Source organism: Tupaia chinensis, unplaced genomic scaffold (genome assembly GCF_000334495.1).
Source record: "Tupaia chinensis unplaced genomic scaffold, TupChi_1.0 Scaffold138425_1, whole genome shotgun sequence".
NCBI lineage: Eukaryota > Metazoa > Chordata > Mammalia > Scandentia > Tupaiidae > Tupaia > Tupaia belangeri.
The window spans coordinates 874884-891828 of record NW_006198322.1 but is presented as its reverse complement, the minus strand read 5'-3'; the positions used below and the strand labels follow the sequence as shown (position 1 = coordinate 891828).

At 45.2% G+C, this 16945-nt stretch overlaps 1 protein-coding gene across 1 annotated transcript in view; it reads right to left on the bottom strand.

Moving 5' to 3' along the window:
* Positions 1 to 16945, bottom strand: part of UACA (uveal autoantigen with coiled-coil domains and ankyrin repeats) — a 71903-nt gene that overhangs the window by 31998 nt on the left and 22960 nt on the right. The window contains exons 6-10 of the mRNA XM_006161325.3: positions 10870 to 10940; positions 10659 to 10765; positions 7095 to 7276; positions 4222 to 4259; positions 411 to 479 (exon numbers count right to left, since the gene is read on the bottom strand). Coding sequence (XP_006161387.1) covers positions 411 to 479; positions 4222 to 4259; positions 7095 to 7276; positions 10659 to 10765; positions 10870 to 10940 — 467 coding nt within the window. The remainder of the gene's footprint in view (positions 1 to 410; positions 480 to 4221; positions 4260 to 7094; positions 7277 to 10658; positions 10766 to 10869; positions 10941 to 16945) is intronic.

The following is a 16945-nucleotide window of genomic DNA, read 5'->3' as shown; positions in this document are numbered from 1 at the left end:
TCCTTTCCTTTCCACCATGCATTTCACTCATTCACGTTCTCTGTCTCTTCTTCCCCTATCCCATGACAAAGACCACTGAAATTCTTCTTATAAGAAGATAGTAATTTTGGGGACCAGCAGTTAGCGTAATGGCTGTCACTGGACTCCCATGTAGTCAGCCGTGGTTCCAGTCCCCGACTTGGTGGCTTAAACTCACGCCGGGCGCATGTGCGTGTGTGCCCAAGATCCCGAGAGGAGAATGGAGAAGAAGGGATTGCAGCATGGCCATCCCCCCTGGGGGGTGATTTCTCGCTTTCTGTCTCTATGTCTCTCTCTGTCTCTCTGGTGAGCGCATGCGCCCTCTAGCAAAAACCTCCCCGAAAAAAGAAAAGAAAGAAAAAAAGAAGATACCAATTTTTTTTTCTATTTACCTGGATATTTTGAGGCTCTCTCTGATTTGATTTCATGTTCACCTCATCTTGCATGTGTGTCAAATTTCGCTTCGGCAAAATAAAACATAAGAAAACACAGGTTAGCAAGCATGAGGCTACAGAGAACTGTACTACATATTTTCCAAGGTTCAGTTCTGCCCCCAGAACACAAGGTGGCAGTGTTTCCTCTTACAGTCCAGGTGGAGCTCTAAGACTATAGGTTGTAAATAAATCAAGCACATCTTTAAAATACTAGATCATAGAATTAAAAATGTTAAGGATTTATTTTATATAAAGTCTCATAATGTTAACAGGAGAATTTGTACTAGACACAAAACGATAGTTACGCTAGGGGTCGATGGAAAAGTCATGACGCGTTTTTGCATAGAAAAACATAGAAAAATCCGGCATGATATTTCAGACGACCGAATATAAAGTATTACCAACCACTCTCAAAGGAAAAATTTGTTTTAAAAAAAGGTGGTGGGACAGGAGTCGCATTCCCTTTGGAAGACGCTATGGGAGTGAGCGGCTGCTGAACAGGAAGAGGCAGTGGGAGGGACAGCCAGCCTGGAGCTGCAGGAGTCTGCACGGCTCAGCTGGTGTGGTCTGATCCTGTACACCCACTGCTTCAGAACCACTCCACTTCAGAGCTGCCTTGCCAGCACCACAACACAGTTATTAAACAAGAGAACAAGTAACATTTTTAAAACCCAAATTGCTTTGTACACCTGTACCAGAGCTAATTCAGAAAGATATTTCTTACTTTCCTTCTGAGAGAGAGAAGTTATTGCTTTAATTCTTCAGAGTAACTCTCTCATGCTTTCTAGTACTTGTTGAATTTAATTTAAACAGGGTTTTACACCATCATTCTAATGAACACAGATCTAGAATTAGAGAGACAGGTCCCATAAGAAAGATAATCCGGAGGCCAGCAGGTGGCATGGTGGTTAAGGCAATGGACTCCCACATGGCTGACTGTGGTTCGAGTCCTGAACCTGGAGGCTTTAAGACAGTGCCAGGCGCATGTGTGTGCATACCCCAAGTCCCAGGAGAAAAGAGGAAAAGGGGCTGTGGCAAAGCCATCTCCATCCCCCCAGGGGGTGACTTCTCACTTTCCCTCTCATGGTTTCTCTCTGTCTCTCTCTGGAGAGTGCATGTGCCAGGGGGGTGGGGGGAGGGGAAGGGGACACTGATACCCATAATTTAGCCAAAACTGTTTTTAGCCTGATTCCTTCTTCTGCAAGGCGGCTCTTCAAACGGGGTCTGACGTCCCTCCCGCTCTCCTAATCAGACCACTTTCACCCTAGCCTTCCCTCCGGGATCCTCCCGCCTGCCTCCACTCCCTTCCGCCCACCTTCCCTCAGACACACTAAGTCGCCAGCCCCCGTCCTAACGGCCCACCTTCTGGATGAAGCTGCTTCAGCCCTGCCAGAGCCTTCCGGCCCAGGTGGCGGGGCTCACAGGCACCTGCACCAGCACCCACACACTGCCTCACCACACCGAGTCCTCCCGACCCTGGCACCTGCTCACCACACCAGTCTCTCCTGTTCCCTCCGCTACGTGCACAAGCTCTTGGCACAGTGGCCTCCTGACAGCCGTGCGCCCATCGGGTCTTGGCATTGAAGGCCTGTGGGGATCTCTCAAAGCTCCTACCACTCCCTCTCCATCCTTTGACGCTGTTTGTCTTTCTTCATAGCATCTGCTATGGTTCTAAATATTCATGTTTTTGCTGTTCATCTCCCTAAGTTGGGTGCTCCATGAGGGCAAGGACCCTGCACCCCACAATATCCCCGGCTTCAGAAGAGAAATCGGCGTACCGCGGGCGTGCAGCACGTGTGTGTGGAACAGACAATGGGCGTCTTACTCTGTAGTGACTGCAGACTGCGACAACAGGATCCCACGTCCCTTGGTGCAACACCCTTATTTATGGCGATTACTCAACAAGAATGGACAAAGCAGACAAAGTAATGAGAAGGCATTAGTCTCAGGGCCAGCAGGTGGCGTGGCGGTTAAGGCACTGGACTCCCACATGGCTGACCACGGTCTGGGTCCCAAACCTGGGCTTGCTTTCTCACTTTCTCTCTCTCTTCCTTTTTCTCTGTGAGTGCATGTGCCCTCTAGCAAATTGAAAATAATCATTATAAATAAAACTAAATAATTCTTTTTTTAAAACAAGGCACTCGTCTCACTGTCCCTAGCACAGTAACTCCCTGCCTTCACCTGGACAGCGGCACTGAGCAGAGCAGCAGTCCCCTAGGAACTCGCGACAGCCCTGTAGGTTAGTCTGTACGCAAGTCCTCTTCCTCTGCTTCCGCGTGAGGGCCGTGCAGCACACGGAGCACACTCCATCTCGGCCGCTCCCACTCAGCCTAACCTGGGAACAGGACAGAAACTGCAGCGGCTCCGAGGAGAGCGCAGTGCCAGGAGGCGTGGTCCACGCATGGACGTGCCACTCAGCCCGGTGGGTGAAAAGGACGGCGAGCGGTAACGTGGCTTTTACAGTCAGGTGGCGACCAGAGTGCTCAGAAGGCACCTGACCACTCGCTCCTCAGGGCTTGGGCGTGCTCAGGCTCCTCTCACAGAGAAAAGCTCAGAGCCTGGAAGGGAACAGCCAGCAGGAGGGGAGAGCTGCCTACGCTCGCCTCGGAGCCGAGGGCTGCAAACCCACCCACTTGCACTCACACGGAGACGGGGAACAGAGCATTTACTCCAACCAGGACACAAAGCCAGAGCTAAACAGTGGTCTCATCAGGGCATGAGTGCGAGGCTGGATAGCCCATGTGGTGCTTGCTTTTTAAAGTCCTCAGTTAAATACACACAGAAAAAACTGTTAAAAGTGGTATCGAAGTTACATATATACACATACATACGAAGTTACATATATATGCACACACCATATATATAAAATACTATGTGATTGGTTTTATTTTCTCCTTTATGAGAAAAAGGTGGGAGTGGGGAAGAGGGAAAGGAGAAGACAGAGACCAGTATTTCTGACGGTCTCCTGTCCGAGTCCCAGATTAGCGAGGATTACAAGCACGTGTAGCCGTGCCTAGTGCATTCAGGTTGGCCTAGAAACCAAATCCGGGCCTGCCACACGGCTCCCTGTCTCCCAAGGAGTGGTACTCCCTGTGTTCTCCCACAACCGGACCTACCATCAGTTTTAATTGTCTCCTTCACTTCTTACTGCACTGGAAGGATTTTCCCGAACAGTGTTTGGTTCTGTTATTACAGGAGACTGCCACCTTGACATGTGTCATTTAAGAATCTCAACATCTCAGGGCCAGCAGGTGGTGGGTAAGGTGCGAGACTCCCATATGGCTGACCATGAATGGGGTCCTGGATCTAGCGGCTTGGAAACCATGCCGGCATACGTGCGTGCATGCCCAAGATCCCAGGAGGCAAATGAAGGAGAAGGGAGCGCGTGGCCATCCCCTCTGAGGGGTGATTTCTCACTTTCCCTCTCACTGTATCTCTCTGGAGAATGCACGTGCCCTATGGCAAAAACCTTTTTAAAAAAAGAACCTCAACATCTCAAACATGGTAGAGTTGGATGCTCAAGGTCCCAGTCCGGAGGCGATTTATTCCCACTGGACATGGTCACTGGAATGAAGAGCCACTGACTCAAGCCGAGAGACAGTATCTTGACAGGCCCTCACGACGTGAACATCTATGTTCTCCAGGAGCATGACTGAGGAGATCGCATGCGTTGAAACTCACGGGGGTCACGCATAATCGTTAACCACTTTTCCTAAGAACTTAACTTGCACAGTGCATGTCATTATTAAAAACTAAAACTAAGACCTACCTGTTGCAAAGGTGGTCCTTTCTTCCAAAGTTCTCTTCCTAAAGATTTTTCAAAAAGAGGAAAAAGTGAAAATGCAAGTTAACTTTGCTAGACATACATTTTATAACCATATAAAGGAATCCACATTAGATAAATAAATTTTAAAGTTTCCTCTTAGGTTTCCTACCTTTTTAGTTTTATTTCCAAAACTTGTGTTTAAGACAAGTGCAAAATATCATTTTTGCTTACAAAATTAGCAAAGTGCTTTTTTTTAATATGATAATGTTCAGGTAAATAATATTCAATGCTAAGCAAGTAAAGTGTAGGATTTTAAAACACTCTTAAATTAGAAAGCAATTTATCAGTATATTCCTAAAGCTTAAGGAAACATACATGCCCTATAACCTAATATAATCAATTTCTAGGAATTGATCCTAAGGGAATAATAAAAATATGGTAAAATCCACATATTGTCATTACATTGTTACTTACATTAGTGAAACACTGTAAATAACTTCAATATCTATAGCAAATTGCTTGGTTAATGAAATTTAAACAAATGGAATCTTACGTGTCATAATATTGAAAAAATATTTCTCAGGGAAAAGTCTTCAATTTATTACATTAAAAAAGTAAGGTACGGGACCAGCAGTTAGCTTAATGGCTATGTCGCTGGACTCCCATGTAGTCGACCATGGTTTGAGTACCGGATCCAGTGGCTTAAACTCACGCCAGGCGCATGTGCGTGCATGCCCAAGATCCTGAGAGGAGAATGGAGAAGAAGGGATTGCAGCATGGCCATCCCCCCTGGGGGGTGATTTCTCGCTTTCTGTCTCTTTGTCTCTCTCTGTCTGTCTGGCGAGCGTACGTGCCCTATAGCAAAAAAAAAAAAAAGTAAGATACAACTTAAGTATGATAAGTGACCTCAATTTTGCATAGAGAAAAGACTGGAAGGCTATTCCTCAAAATGTGAATAAAGGCTCCTTGGTGGTAGGATGAGAGACTATTCATTGTGCCTTTCTGTATTTTCCAATTTTTCTATAAGGAACAGGAAAATCTTGGCACAGGCATTTAATACATAGCAATTGAATATTTCATAATTTCTGTCATTAAACAGCAAACATGTTTGAAGAATGGTTCATGCTTTAAAACTTTGTAACTATAAAATTGGGAATAGCAGTTAGTGTAATGGCTATGTCGTTGGACTCTCATGCAGTCGACCGCAGTTTGAGTCCTGGATCCCATGGCTTAAACTCATGCCGGGTGCATGTGTAGGCGTGCCCAAGGTCCCAAGAGGAAAATGGAGAAGAAAGGATTGCGGCGTGGCCATCCTCCCTGGCGGGTGATTTCTCGCTTTCTATCTCTTTGTCTGTCTCTGTCTTTCTGGCGAGTGCACATGCCCTAGAGCAAAAAAAACTCTCAAAAAAATAAAAAATTTGTAACTAAAAAATTTAGGAGTTTCAGGGCCAGGGTGACATGTTGGCTAAGGCGGCTGGATTCCCACATGTTGACCCTGGTTTGAGTCCCAGACCTGGTGGCTTGAAACTCACTCCAAGTGCTTGTGTATGCATGCTCAAAATCCCAAGAGGAGAATGGAGAAGGGTTACAGTGTGGCTATCCTCCCTGGGGGGTGATTTCACACTTTCCCTCTGTCTCCTCTCTAGTGAGAGCATGCGCCCTATGGCAAAAACCTAAAAAGATAAAGGGGCATCAACCTTTTCACCAAATAAAACTGTAAGGCCCAGCCACTGTGGTGCAGCAGTAAGTGCCCCCCAGAGCTAGAAGTCACATAGCAGTCATGGGTTTGGATCCCCGGGCTGGCCTGGAAACAGACTGGGTGCACATGTAACACCTGGGTCCTGAGGAGCTGGAGGGCAGGGAAAGGGGACCACACTGTGATGAAACCCTGTCAAGGGGGCTGCTTTTCTCTCTAGCGCATGCACAAATGTGCTCTTTATCATAACAAATAAATGAATGAATTTAAAAATATATCAGTAAGGGCCAGCCAGTGGTGTGGCAGTTAAGGCATCAGGATCCCACAGGGTCAGCTGCATGGCTTGAATCCTGAATAGACCCAGCAGCTTGGAAGACATGCCAGGAGTATGTGCATGAGTGCCCCGATCCTAAAGGAGGACTAGAGAAGGGACTGCAACATGACCATCTCCCATGGGGTATGCTTTCTTTCCTTCCTCCTCCTCTCTCTCTCTCTCTCTGGTGGGCACAAACATCCTACAGCAAATTTTTTAAAATATGCATATAAATTGGGTCATGAGAAAAGTCATGATGCATTTTTACATAGAAAAACACAGAAAAATGAGTCACAACTTTTCTGATGACCCAATATATTAGTGAAATGCATGAATTGACTCCTCTTCTTTAATTCTTAAATTATCCCACAGAGTTTTAGTGTCCACTCGATAAGGATGATGATACATGCAACCACCAGTGCCTGAGGACGACAGTCTCTGAGGTAAGGAAGCCTGCCCATGGAATGCAGGGAGATGAGGCAACGCTTTATCCGCACGGCATGTTTGCTTCTCACCAACGGGAGTTCGACTATTGTCTTCGAAACGCTGCTCTTTATAAAGCAGACTCTTTTACATTTTATTTTATTTCAGATTTTTTGCCATAGTGCGTGTGCACTCACCAGAGAGAGGGGCAGTGAGAGGGAAGGTGAAAAATCACCCTGCAGGAGTGAGGCCATGCCACAATCCCTTCTTCTCCATTTTCCTCCTGGGATTTTGGGCACACACACACACACCTGTACACCCAGTAGGATTTTCAAGTTGCCAGGTCTGGGAACAGAACTGCAGTTGGCCACGTGGGAGTCCGTCCTTTTAACCACCATGCCACCTGCGGGTCCCTTCACCTGACTTTTTAAAGACTGCTGGTACCTTTGTTGGTATTTTCTGAGGCGGTCCTCAGTAAGGTGAGAATGTCCAGGTTGTCGCCAATTCTTGCGTAGTAAGAGCTATCATGGCCGAGGGCGTCCAGCAAGCTCACATCAGCACCGTTCCTAATGAGGACTTCAACTGCATCTCTGCAGCCATACTCACAGCCGAGCATGAGAGCCGTTCTACGAGGGAAGCGGACAGCGACTGAAAAATACCCGGGAACACTTCGGACATGGCTGCCAGAGGCCCTCCTGGGTTGTTTTTTTTTTGTTTGTTTGTTTGTTTGTTTTTAGTTTTTTTTTTTTTTTTGAGAGTTTTTTGCTGTAGGGCACGTGTGCTCACCAGCAAGAGACAGATAGACAGAAAGCAAGAAATCACCCCTCAGGGGGGATGGCCACACCACAATCCCTTCTCCATTCTCTCTCCTCTCGGGATCTTGGGCACGTACGCACATGCGCCCGGCGTGAGTTAAAGCCACCAGGTCCAGGACTCAAACCATGGTCGACTACATGGGAGTTCAGCGACATAGCCACTACGCTAACTGCTGATCTGAAGAGACCCTCTTCTTAAAAAGAGACACTTGGTACCAGCAGATGGCATAATGGTTATGTCACTGGACACCCACATGGTCGACTATGGTTTGAGTCCTGGACCCGGTAGTTTAAAATTTACTCCAGGCGTGTGTGTGTGTGTGTGCCCAAGGTCCCAAGAGGAAAATTGAGAAGGGATTGTGGCATGGCCATTTCCTCTGGGGGGGTGATTTTTTGCTTTCTGTCTTTCTCTCTCTCTCTCTCTGTCTCTGTCTCTTAGGCAACTGCACACAGCCTATAGCAAAAATCTTTTTTAAAAAAGAAAAAAAACCAGACACTTCTTTAATAAGGTCTACTAGTTACAGATTTTACTTCACATTACCTTGTATTTTAACTGCTTTGCATTTATGTAAACATCTGCTTTGTGTCTTAGTCTGTGGAGCTAAAACCTTACATCGCCCCATCTCTTTAATAGCACCTATGACCAAACTAACTCTATGCATTCCAGTTCTTCGCAGTACTTCAAGGTTATTGAACGAACTTCTACAATTCGGCCGGCTCCCTAGTCTAGTGGTTAGGGAGCCCACATACCATGTAATCAACCAGGGTTCAAATTCCAGTCCTGGCAGCATGAAAAACACCCTGGACACATGCCCAAAATTCTGCCAGGCTGGAGAAGTGGAAGAGGAGAGACTACAGCACGACCACGGCCTATTGGGGCGGGTTCTCTCTCCCTCTTTACCGTTCTCTGGCTAGCACACGTGCTCTCTGGCAACTAAAAAAAGCCAAAAACACAAAACTTCCACACCTGCTCTTGCCATCTCATTTGTTTTTCATGCCCTTCGTTAAGTGGCCCACACCAAGCAAGTCTCCCCTGCAAACCCTTCCTCTTCCCAGGGGAGACTCAGATTCCGTTCTCGCCACCACTCTTAGAAGAGCCGCCTTCTTCTGAGACTCCCTGTCCTCACACTCAGCTGAAACGTGTCTCCTCCAATAAACTCCCTCCACTCGTCCCGGGCTGACAGAGACCGCAGCCGTGTTCTGCCGCGATGGGGCCACCAGCACTCAAACACACAGTGTATCGGCCAAGGGTAATCATGCCATAGAACAGCTAAGTCGTCAGGGAAATTGAGAAGAGCCTGGACATTATTTTATCCAATTTCTGATTTTCCTACCAAGGGAACCAACATGTGATGATATGAAGTGAATCATCCTGGGTCTAACTGTCTCCAACTGTGGACACTGGGTTTCACAAGGAAGCGAACTTGTCTCTACTCTGGTAGGTCTGCTCTGCTTCTCCCTCCTCACCCCGGCACTGCTCCACAGCTGGTGGCATAAAATTCCATACAATGCAGAGTGTGGGAAATTTAAGTTCTATTTTTTAAAACCACCTGCTACCTAGTCTATATGATATGTATATTTCCCTACCTCACTGGTTTCTCTTCTTTGGTGAACTTATAACGAAAGAACATAGACAAAAGGGCTTCGGAAAAATATAAGCTCTACAAAGGCATAAACATTTTACCTGGATCGGTCAGATCATTCTTCTCTGACCCCAAAATTTAATTTTAAAATACAATTTTCTTGGGCATGCTAAGAATCAGACTATAGTATTTGCAGAAACAAAGACAAAAGGCCACGTTCTTGATGATTACATTAATGATTTAATTGCTTAAGAATTTCCTCCTTTTGAGACGTCTGAACAATGAGAACAATTACAGCCATAAACCTGACATCTGAAGACTTTTTTATTTAATGCTTCTAACAAACTACAAACAAAAGAGTATACATATTTAAAAGAGCGAATTAAATCCAAAGAAACCAGTCATTTTACTAGTAATTAGCTATCAAATCCCAGAAATGCTAGTGACTGAATTATTGTAGTACGGAGGAATTTCGGAAACGTGTGCCCCATAAACGTCAGAACTATCACAGGCACCCCGAGGACAAACTTCTGACATTCTTCTATTCCGAAGTTGTTTCCCAGGGGGCCTGGGAATGTCAGGCCTACAAACATCACCAGACCATGGGTAGTGGGTGCTGCATGCTGCCCCAGACATACTGGTTTATGCTGCACAGTAAGCTTTCATGTCTCTTAGAGTAAAGCATAGATACTCTTTTGCTGATTTCTTTCAGGAATGGAGAGTTGTGATTTTTCTTTGATCAATTACTAACCTAAGAATTTCAAACTCACCTACGACCTACAAGCCTCCACTTCCAGACGGCCTCCTACCTTTCTGGACAAGGCCAATGTAAAGGACTCCTTATGCTGACTGACAACTGTCCTGTACTCAAAGCTCCATAAAAGGGACCACCGTATCTCAGCAATCCAAGAAAAGTGCTTGCCCTTCTCCAGGCTGTCACTCATGTTTGCGCTTAGAAATAAAGTGCAGTAATTATTATTTCTAGAGTTGCTTAATTCCATCAACAGCCCTGATAAATTGGACCCAGAGAAAGGGAAAGGGAGAATCACGAGTAGAAATTGTTGAAGCATATCAATCGAAATAAATCAACTACAGAAGTGAAACTACGAGAAGGGACTCTTGGGGTCCAGAAATGGCCTCAGTTCCAGAGAAGGGGATAGTTTTATACCCTGGCAGAATAAGGAGGAGAAAGAGTAACGAGGAAAAAACACCCTGAGAAAATCTATACTGAAACATGTCCAGCCCCGGATACCCAGGAACCACTTTACTCTCGAAAGATCACTGACGAGTGGACCTCACGTGTAATTTTTATTCTTCTCCTCGATATTGTATTTGCATCCATTTCATTAAAGACGTTTTTAAAGCTTAAGGTAACTAGGATATAATTCCTGTTTTCCTCATTGCTTCAGCATTTCCCCTGGTCCATTCCCCAATTTCTCTCTCCTTCCTTCTTCAGCAACTCTGAAGAAAAGTGAGAGGTGGGTGCTAATCCCAAGGAAAGCCGGCCAAGGAAGGAGGGAATCAGGGGCCGGGAAGACCGGGTCACAGCAGTGGCCTTGCACAATCACTGTGCACAGCTGCTCCCTGGAGAGCCAAGGCCCAGGGATTACCTGTTTTGTTTGTCTCTGGAGTTAATATCCGCTCCTCTATCTACCAGCAGTTGACATATTGTTGGCCTACACATCTGAGTTGCCAAAACAAGAGGTGTCCGCCCATCCTAAACAACAGGAAAAATAAAACAGTGTTAAAGGCAGCGGATCTCCCAAAACAGCAAAGTTAGAACACACGAGTTGAGGTGAGAAGAACCAGGAACTGACTTACTACATCCTTGGCATTCACAGAGGCCCCATGGTCACAGAGCAGCTGTATGCTAGAAGGACAGTCCGCCATTGCTTTGAAGAACAGAGAAATGACCAACAGTGAACATCGCTGTTAAGACACATGGTGCCCTCTAGACACATACAAGGTTCTCCAGTTTCTAGCCACCAAGTTTCACATGCTTTACTCTTAGTTTAGCATTACAGCATCAATTTTCTATACAAAAGTAGATTAAATGAGATTATTTTATGGATGTTTTCTAATATATTATGATCAAGAAATAGTAGAAGATAAAATATTACTATTCTAATGATAAACATGGATAATAAAGCTCAAACAAATTTTCTGTTTTCTATGTGTATGCATGTATACATATATGTACATATATGTATCTATATACACATACATATGCATGTGTGTTTATGTGTGTATATGTATGTGTGTGTATATATATACATATATATATATGTATATGTATATATATATATAAAAAACTTTTGCTATAGAGCACATGCTCTCACCAGAAAAAGTCAGAGAGAGACAGAGAAGGAAAGTAAGAAATCAGCCCCTGGAGGGATGGCCATTTCACGATCCCTTCTCTTCCATTCTCCTCTTGGGATTTTGGGTACATACATGCACCTGGCATGATTTTCAAGCTGGCTTGTCCAGACTTGAACCATGTAGTCGGCCATGCCACCTGCTGGTCCTTTATGGTATATTTTCAAACATGACACCTTGACCCTTGAAATATTAGCTCAGTTCTTCAAAATAATCATTTCCATTTTTAGTAAAACAGCTCTTAAGAACAGAGGTTGTGGTGCCTGCACTTAATGACGCAGTGGGGCCAGTCTGCTCAAAATTATAAAATCATATCATGCTGCTTCTTTGACCAACACTGGGATTCATATTTAAATGAGGGAAAAATTATTACATTCGTAAAACAGGACCGTGTTAGGCTCAGCAGACGGTGCAATGGTGATGTTGCTGCACTCCCATGCAGTCAACTGCAATTTGAGTTCTAAACTCAGCGGCTTAAAAAAGCACATGCATGCGTATGTGCCCAAAATCCCAAGAGGACAATGGAGAAGAAGGGACTGCAGCATGGCCATCGCCCACCCCCACCCCAGGGGGTGATTTCTTGCTTTTTATCTCTCTGGCAAGTGCACATGTCCTATAATAAAAAGCTCTTTTACAAAAAAAACCAGGATGGACTTTTTGTTACAGCCTTGTGAGTTATACAGATTATTAACACACAAAGAGAAAACTAACAAAGTCAGCATTCTTTTTTTTAACTGGTGAAATTCAACAGAAATAAACCAAATACACATAGAGAAATCAAGTGAATTTCCATTTCTCATGTCTGCAATCCAGAAACTCTTTTGTATAAAATGCATAATAATCAGCTTTAATCAAAAAAAGATACACTGAACTTGAAAACATTGATTCAGGGATTTTGTAATTAATGACCATTCAGCTTGTTCAATTATGAGAATAAAAAAAAAAGTGTAATAAAATCCAGAGTTGAACCAGCAGGTGGCGTGGTAGTTAAGACACTGGATTCCCAAATGGTCAACTGTAGTATGAGTCTTGGGCCTGGATGCTTGAAAACCACAACAAACAAACAAATAAATAAAATTTTAATAAGTAAATGAATAAATTTCAGAGTTATAATATTCTGAGCACATAAAATTAGCTGGTCCCTCTTTTCCCTGTGGTAACAGGACTGCACCAGGCCCATGGTAGTTCACTCAGAGACCGCATTCCCCAACTTCCCTGCAGCTACGTGCGGCCATGTGACTAACATCTTCATAGTGGAACCTGATGGGGTCCTGCGTGCCCCTTCTGACTCGAGGCATTCAAAGAAGGCATTCCTCCATAATCGTTTCCCTCCCTGCAAGCAGGAGCCTGCTACCAGCTCCAGCCCTGAAGCTGAGGACACCACCTGAGAAGATGGTAGACCCGCAGAACAGAAGAAAGCCGGGTCACTGAATGACTTACGGAGAAGAGGCACCTGCCAACGTGAGCACGAAGACGGATGGGAAAAAAATTCTACTCCTTTTAAATGATGGGGTCAGCAGGTGGTATGGTGGTTAAGGCACTGGACTCCCACATGGTCAACCTCTGTTCCAGTCCTGGACCCGGTGGCTTGATACCACTTGGACTTTGATACCACTGACCCATGCCTTCTCCATTCTCCTCGGGATTTGGGGCACGCATACACACGCGCTACCAGGTCTGGGACGTGAATCACAGTCTACTACATGGGAGTCCAGCTTTGTGACCATTATGCCATCTGCTGATCCCTATGGTAAAAACCTTAAAAAAGAAAAGAATGAAAGAATGCCAATGTTATTTTATGTTACCACGACCTAATCTGAGCCGTAAAAAATGCTATCAGGAGTGGAGTGCTGTCGTAACAAACACCTAAAAACTACTGTATTGGTTTAACGGTCGGCCAGTAGGCAGGGAGAAACATATTTCAGCCCAGAAATCTGGTGATTAAAACACTTGATTAAGCTGTCATCTGGGTAATTAACTACCCCATGTGATTACGGAGCTTTTCTAGGCAAAAGGAAAGAGCCGCTGTTAGTGCATATTAGCAGCTGCCTACTATTGATATTTTTAGCAAGACATCGTGGGAAAGAGATACTCTAAGCAAGAGCTGGTCAGTGTGTGAACAGAGATGAGCAAGAATACAATGCACCAGGCCTCTGGGGCCCCGAGGCATGGAAAAGTCAACTCTCTCTATACCAACCTAGGCTACGTCGCTTGTCTAGAAAGCCATGACCCATTTGTCCACAGAAAAATGGGAAGATATTCATGACTTACCCAATAACCTAATAAGACATTGTAGCGCACCACTTTTCTCAAACACCTGTTTTTTCTAATTCTTTTTTAAAAGAATGATTTATTGTTATCATTATTATTAATATGAATTTGCCCAGAGAGAGGGAGAAAGGAAAAGTGAGAAAGCAAGCTACCAAGTCCAGGACTCTAACCACAGAGGGCCATTTGGGAGTCCAGTGCCTTAACCGCCACTCCACTTGCCAGCCCCCTCAAACACCTTCTACTCATTAAAAAGAGAAAGCTCAAGTACTGGAATGAAGGCCACCTCAAGGATGTTATATTTCCATGCAAGACCACTACTTCCGATGAGTTTGAAGTACTAGCCATTAAAATGAGGTAGAAAATTATGTGTCTAGAAATAAGTCAAGAAATAAGGGAGGAGGGACCAGCAGTTAGCGTAATGGCTATGTCACTGGACTCCCATGTAGCCAACTGCAGTTCAAGTCCCAGACCAGGGGGCTTAAACTCACAACAGGCGCGTGTGCATGAGTGCCCAAGATCCCGAGAGGAGAATGGAGGAGAAGGGATTGCGGCGTGGCCATCCTCCCTGGGGGGTGATTTCTCGCTTTCTGTCTCTTTGTCTATCTCTATCTTTCTTTCTGGTGAGCGCACACGCCCCACAGCAAACAAAAAAAAAAAAAAAAAAAAAAAACCCCCAAAAAAAAAAAAACCTCTCAAAAAAAAAAAAATAATAATAATGGAGGGTTAGGAACCACATGTCCAAAAACCAACTCTGGAGCTGGTTCCTGTTGTGTGGAGGTAGGTGGCAGCAAGCAGGCCAGAAACCTACCAAGCTTCCGACAGAACGGTACCCCCCAGACCGCAAAGCCCACCCGGCTGAAACTCAGGACTGCCTAGCCATTAGCCTGTCTCCACAAGGCACGTATTCTCCAACGTCCAGCTGACCTGCGGCCCTGGAGGGCAGTGGGCAAGGAAGAGCCTCCCAGAAGGCCGAGCCAGGAGCCACACGGCACAGGGACAGGCATTTCTTCCAGAAAACAGGACATGCTTGGCAGAAAGAGGAGCATCCAGAAGAGCTAACCAAGAAATTCACCCCGTCTGGCGTTAAGCTACACTCTCTGCAGAAGCTCGGAGTAACGACTTACTTAGACTCACATTTCTGAGCCTGCCTTGCAGACAATGTACTACGCGACTTTGCTTTCGTCAGTGGAATCTGAACAGAGGGCTACGTAAGCTTCCAGGTCGGGGCCGGGTGTTGGCCATGGGCTCCCCCGTGCGCACCTTCCTTCCCCACTCACTCGGACACAGATGGGCCTACAGCTCTGCAGGAGAGAAGGACCTCAGAAGAAAGTGGAGCAACACACAGGAAGGCTTCTGCTCAGGAATTCCCAGGAGTCATCTGCCAACCTATTCCACTCAACAGTTTATTTTTTTAAAGAATTACTTTATTTATCTGTTTGTTTGTTGTTTGTTTTTTGGAGAGGTTTTTGCTATATCCCCCCCAGGGGGGATGGCCATCCTGCAATCCCTTCTCCTCCATTCTCCTCTCGGGATCTTGGGAACGCCTGCACATGCCCCCGGAATGAGTTTAAGCCACCAGATCCGGGACTCAAAGCACGGTCAGCTATATGGGAGTCTAGCAACATAACCATTACGCTAACTGCTGGTCCTTTATTTATTTATTTTAATTTGACCAGAGAGGGACATAGAGAGAGAAAGTAAAAAAAAACAAGCCTCTAGGTCTGGGACTCGAACCACAGTGACCCATGTGAGAGTCTAGCACCACTAAGCACCACACTACCTGCCGGCCCCCTCGACAGTTTGTTTTAATATGCTGATGATAATTCAAGTACTTTGTTACAGTAATTTAGTCTCCATCTTAAACTGCTGAACAAATACTACAATTTCAGTGGGTAGAGTTGTACTCGTTTTAAATATAGAGATAATGCATTTACAGTAACTCACAGGGGTCACTGTAAGGCTCAAGGGATAATATCTGTAAAAATGCTTTGCAAATAATGCCAGTCTATACACAACAAACAATGTAGGCCAGCCCCAGAGTCCAGTGTTAAGAGTGAGAGCCCAGCGGTCAAGTGTGGCTGGAGAAAGACATCGGGCACCAGCACATGCTCAGAGCCCTGGCAGGATGTCAAAATGGAGGAGGGCCGCGAGGTGACTCTGCCCCACTGGGGTGCTTTCTCTCCCTCCCTGTCTGTCTGTCTTATTGTCTCTCTTTGGCAAGCACACTTGCCCTCTGGACATTTTAAAAAATGCATTGTGGGCTGGCCAGGTGCCATGGTAGTTAAGGCAGCTAGTTAAGGCAGCTGGATGCCACATGACTGACTGTGCAGTTCGAGTCCCAGACCTGGCGGCTTGAAAAACTCACAGGGTGTGTGTGTGCGCGTGCCCAAAATCCCCCCCAAAAAAACGAGAAGAGATTGAGGTGCGGTTATACCCCCAGGGGGTGATGTCTTATACCCCCTCCCCACCTCTCTCTGGCAAGCACACGTACCCTACAGAAAACAGACAACAGAAACAAAGTTGTACTGAGAAACAAAACTATCATAAAATGCCAAAAGAAAAACCAAAGAAAATCGAGGTGGAAAAATGTGAAGAAAATTTGAAGTTTAACATACATTTAATATGGATTACATGAATCTACTCACAGCAAGACTTCAAAAATTCATGAAAAATGGGACCAGCAGTTAGCGTAATGGCTATGTCGCTGGACTCCCAAGTAGTCAACCGTGGTTCGTGTCCCAGACACGGTGGCTTAAAACTCACGGCGGGGGCGGCGTGTTTGTGCGTGCCCAAGATGCCGAGAGGAGAATGGAGGAGAAGGGATTGTGGTGTAGCCATCCCCCTGGGGGGTGATTTCTCGCTTTCTGTCTGTCTTTGTTTGTCTGGTGAGTGCACGCACCCTACAGCAAAAACCTCTCCAAAGAAAAAGTAAAAAAATTCATGAAAAATTGAAATTAAAGTATGAGTTTATATTGGTACAGAAACATTTTGAAAGCCATGCATTTTTCCATAGTACAAAATTTCCATCAACTTTCTGAAGACCCCACGGAAATGAAAGAAGGTCGACTGTTTTCTTTCTTTTGACCTTCTGGTAAGCTGTAAGAATTTCAGACTGAGAGTCAGCAAGAGGTCAAGCTATCTGACATTCCCAAATACTTAAATGCTAGACTTTTTGCAAAGTACTTTCTTTCTTTTCTTTCTTTTCTTTTTTTTTTTTTTTTTTGGGTGGGGGGGGGGGGTTTTTTCTTTT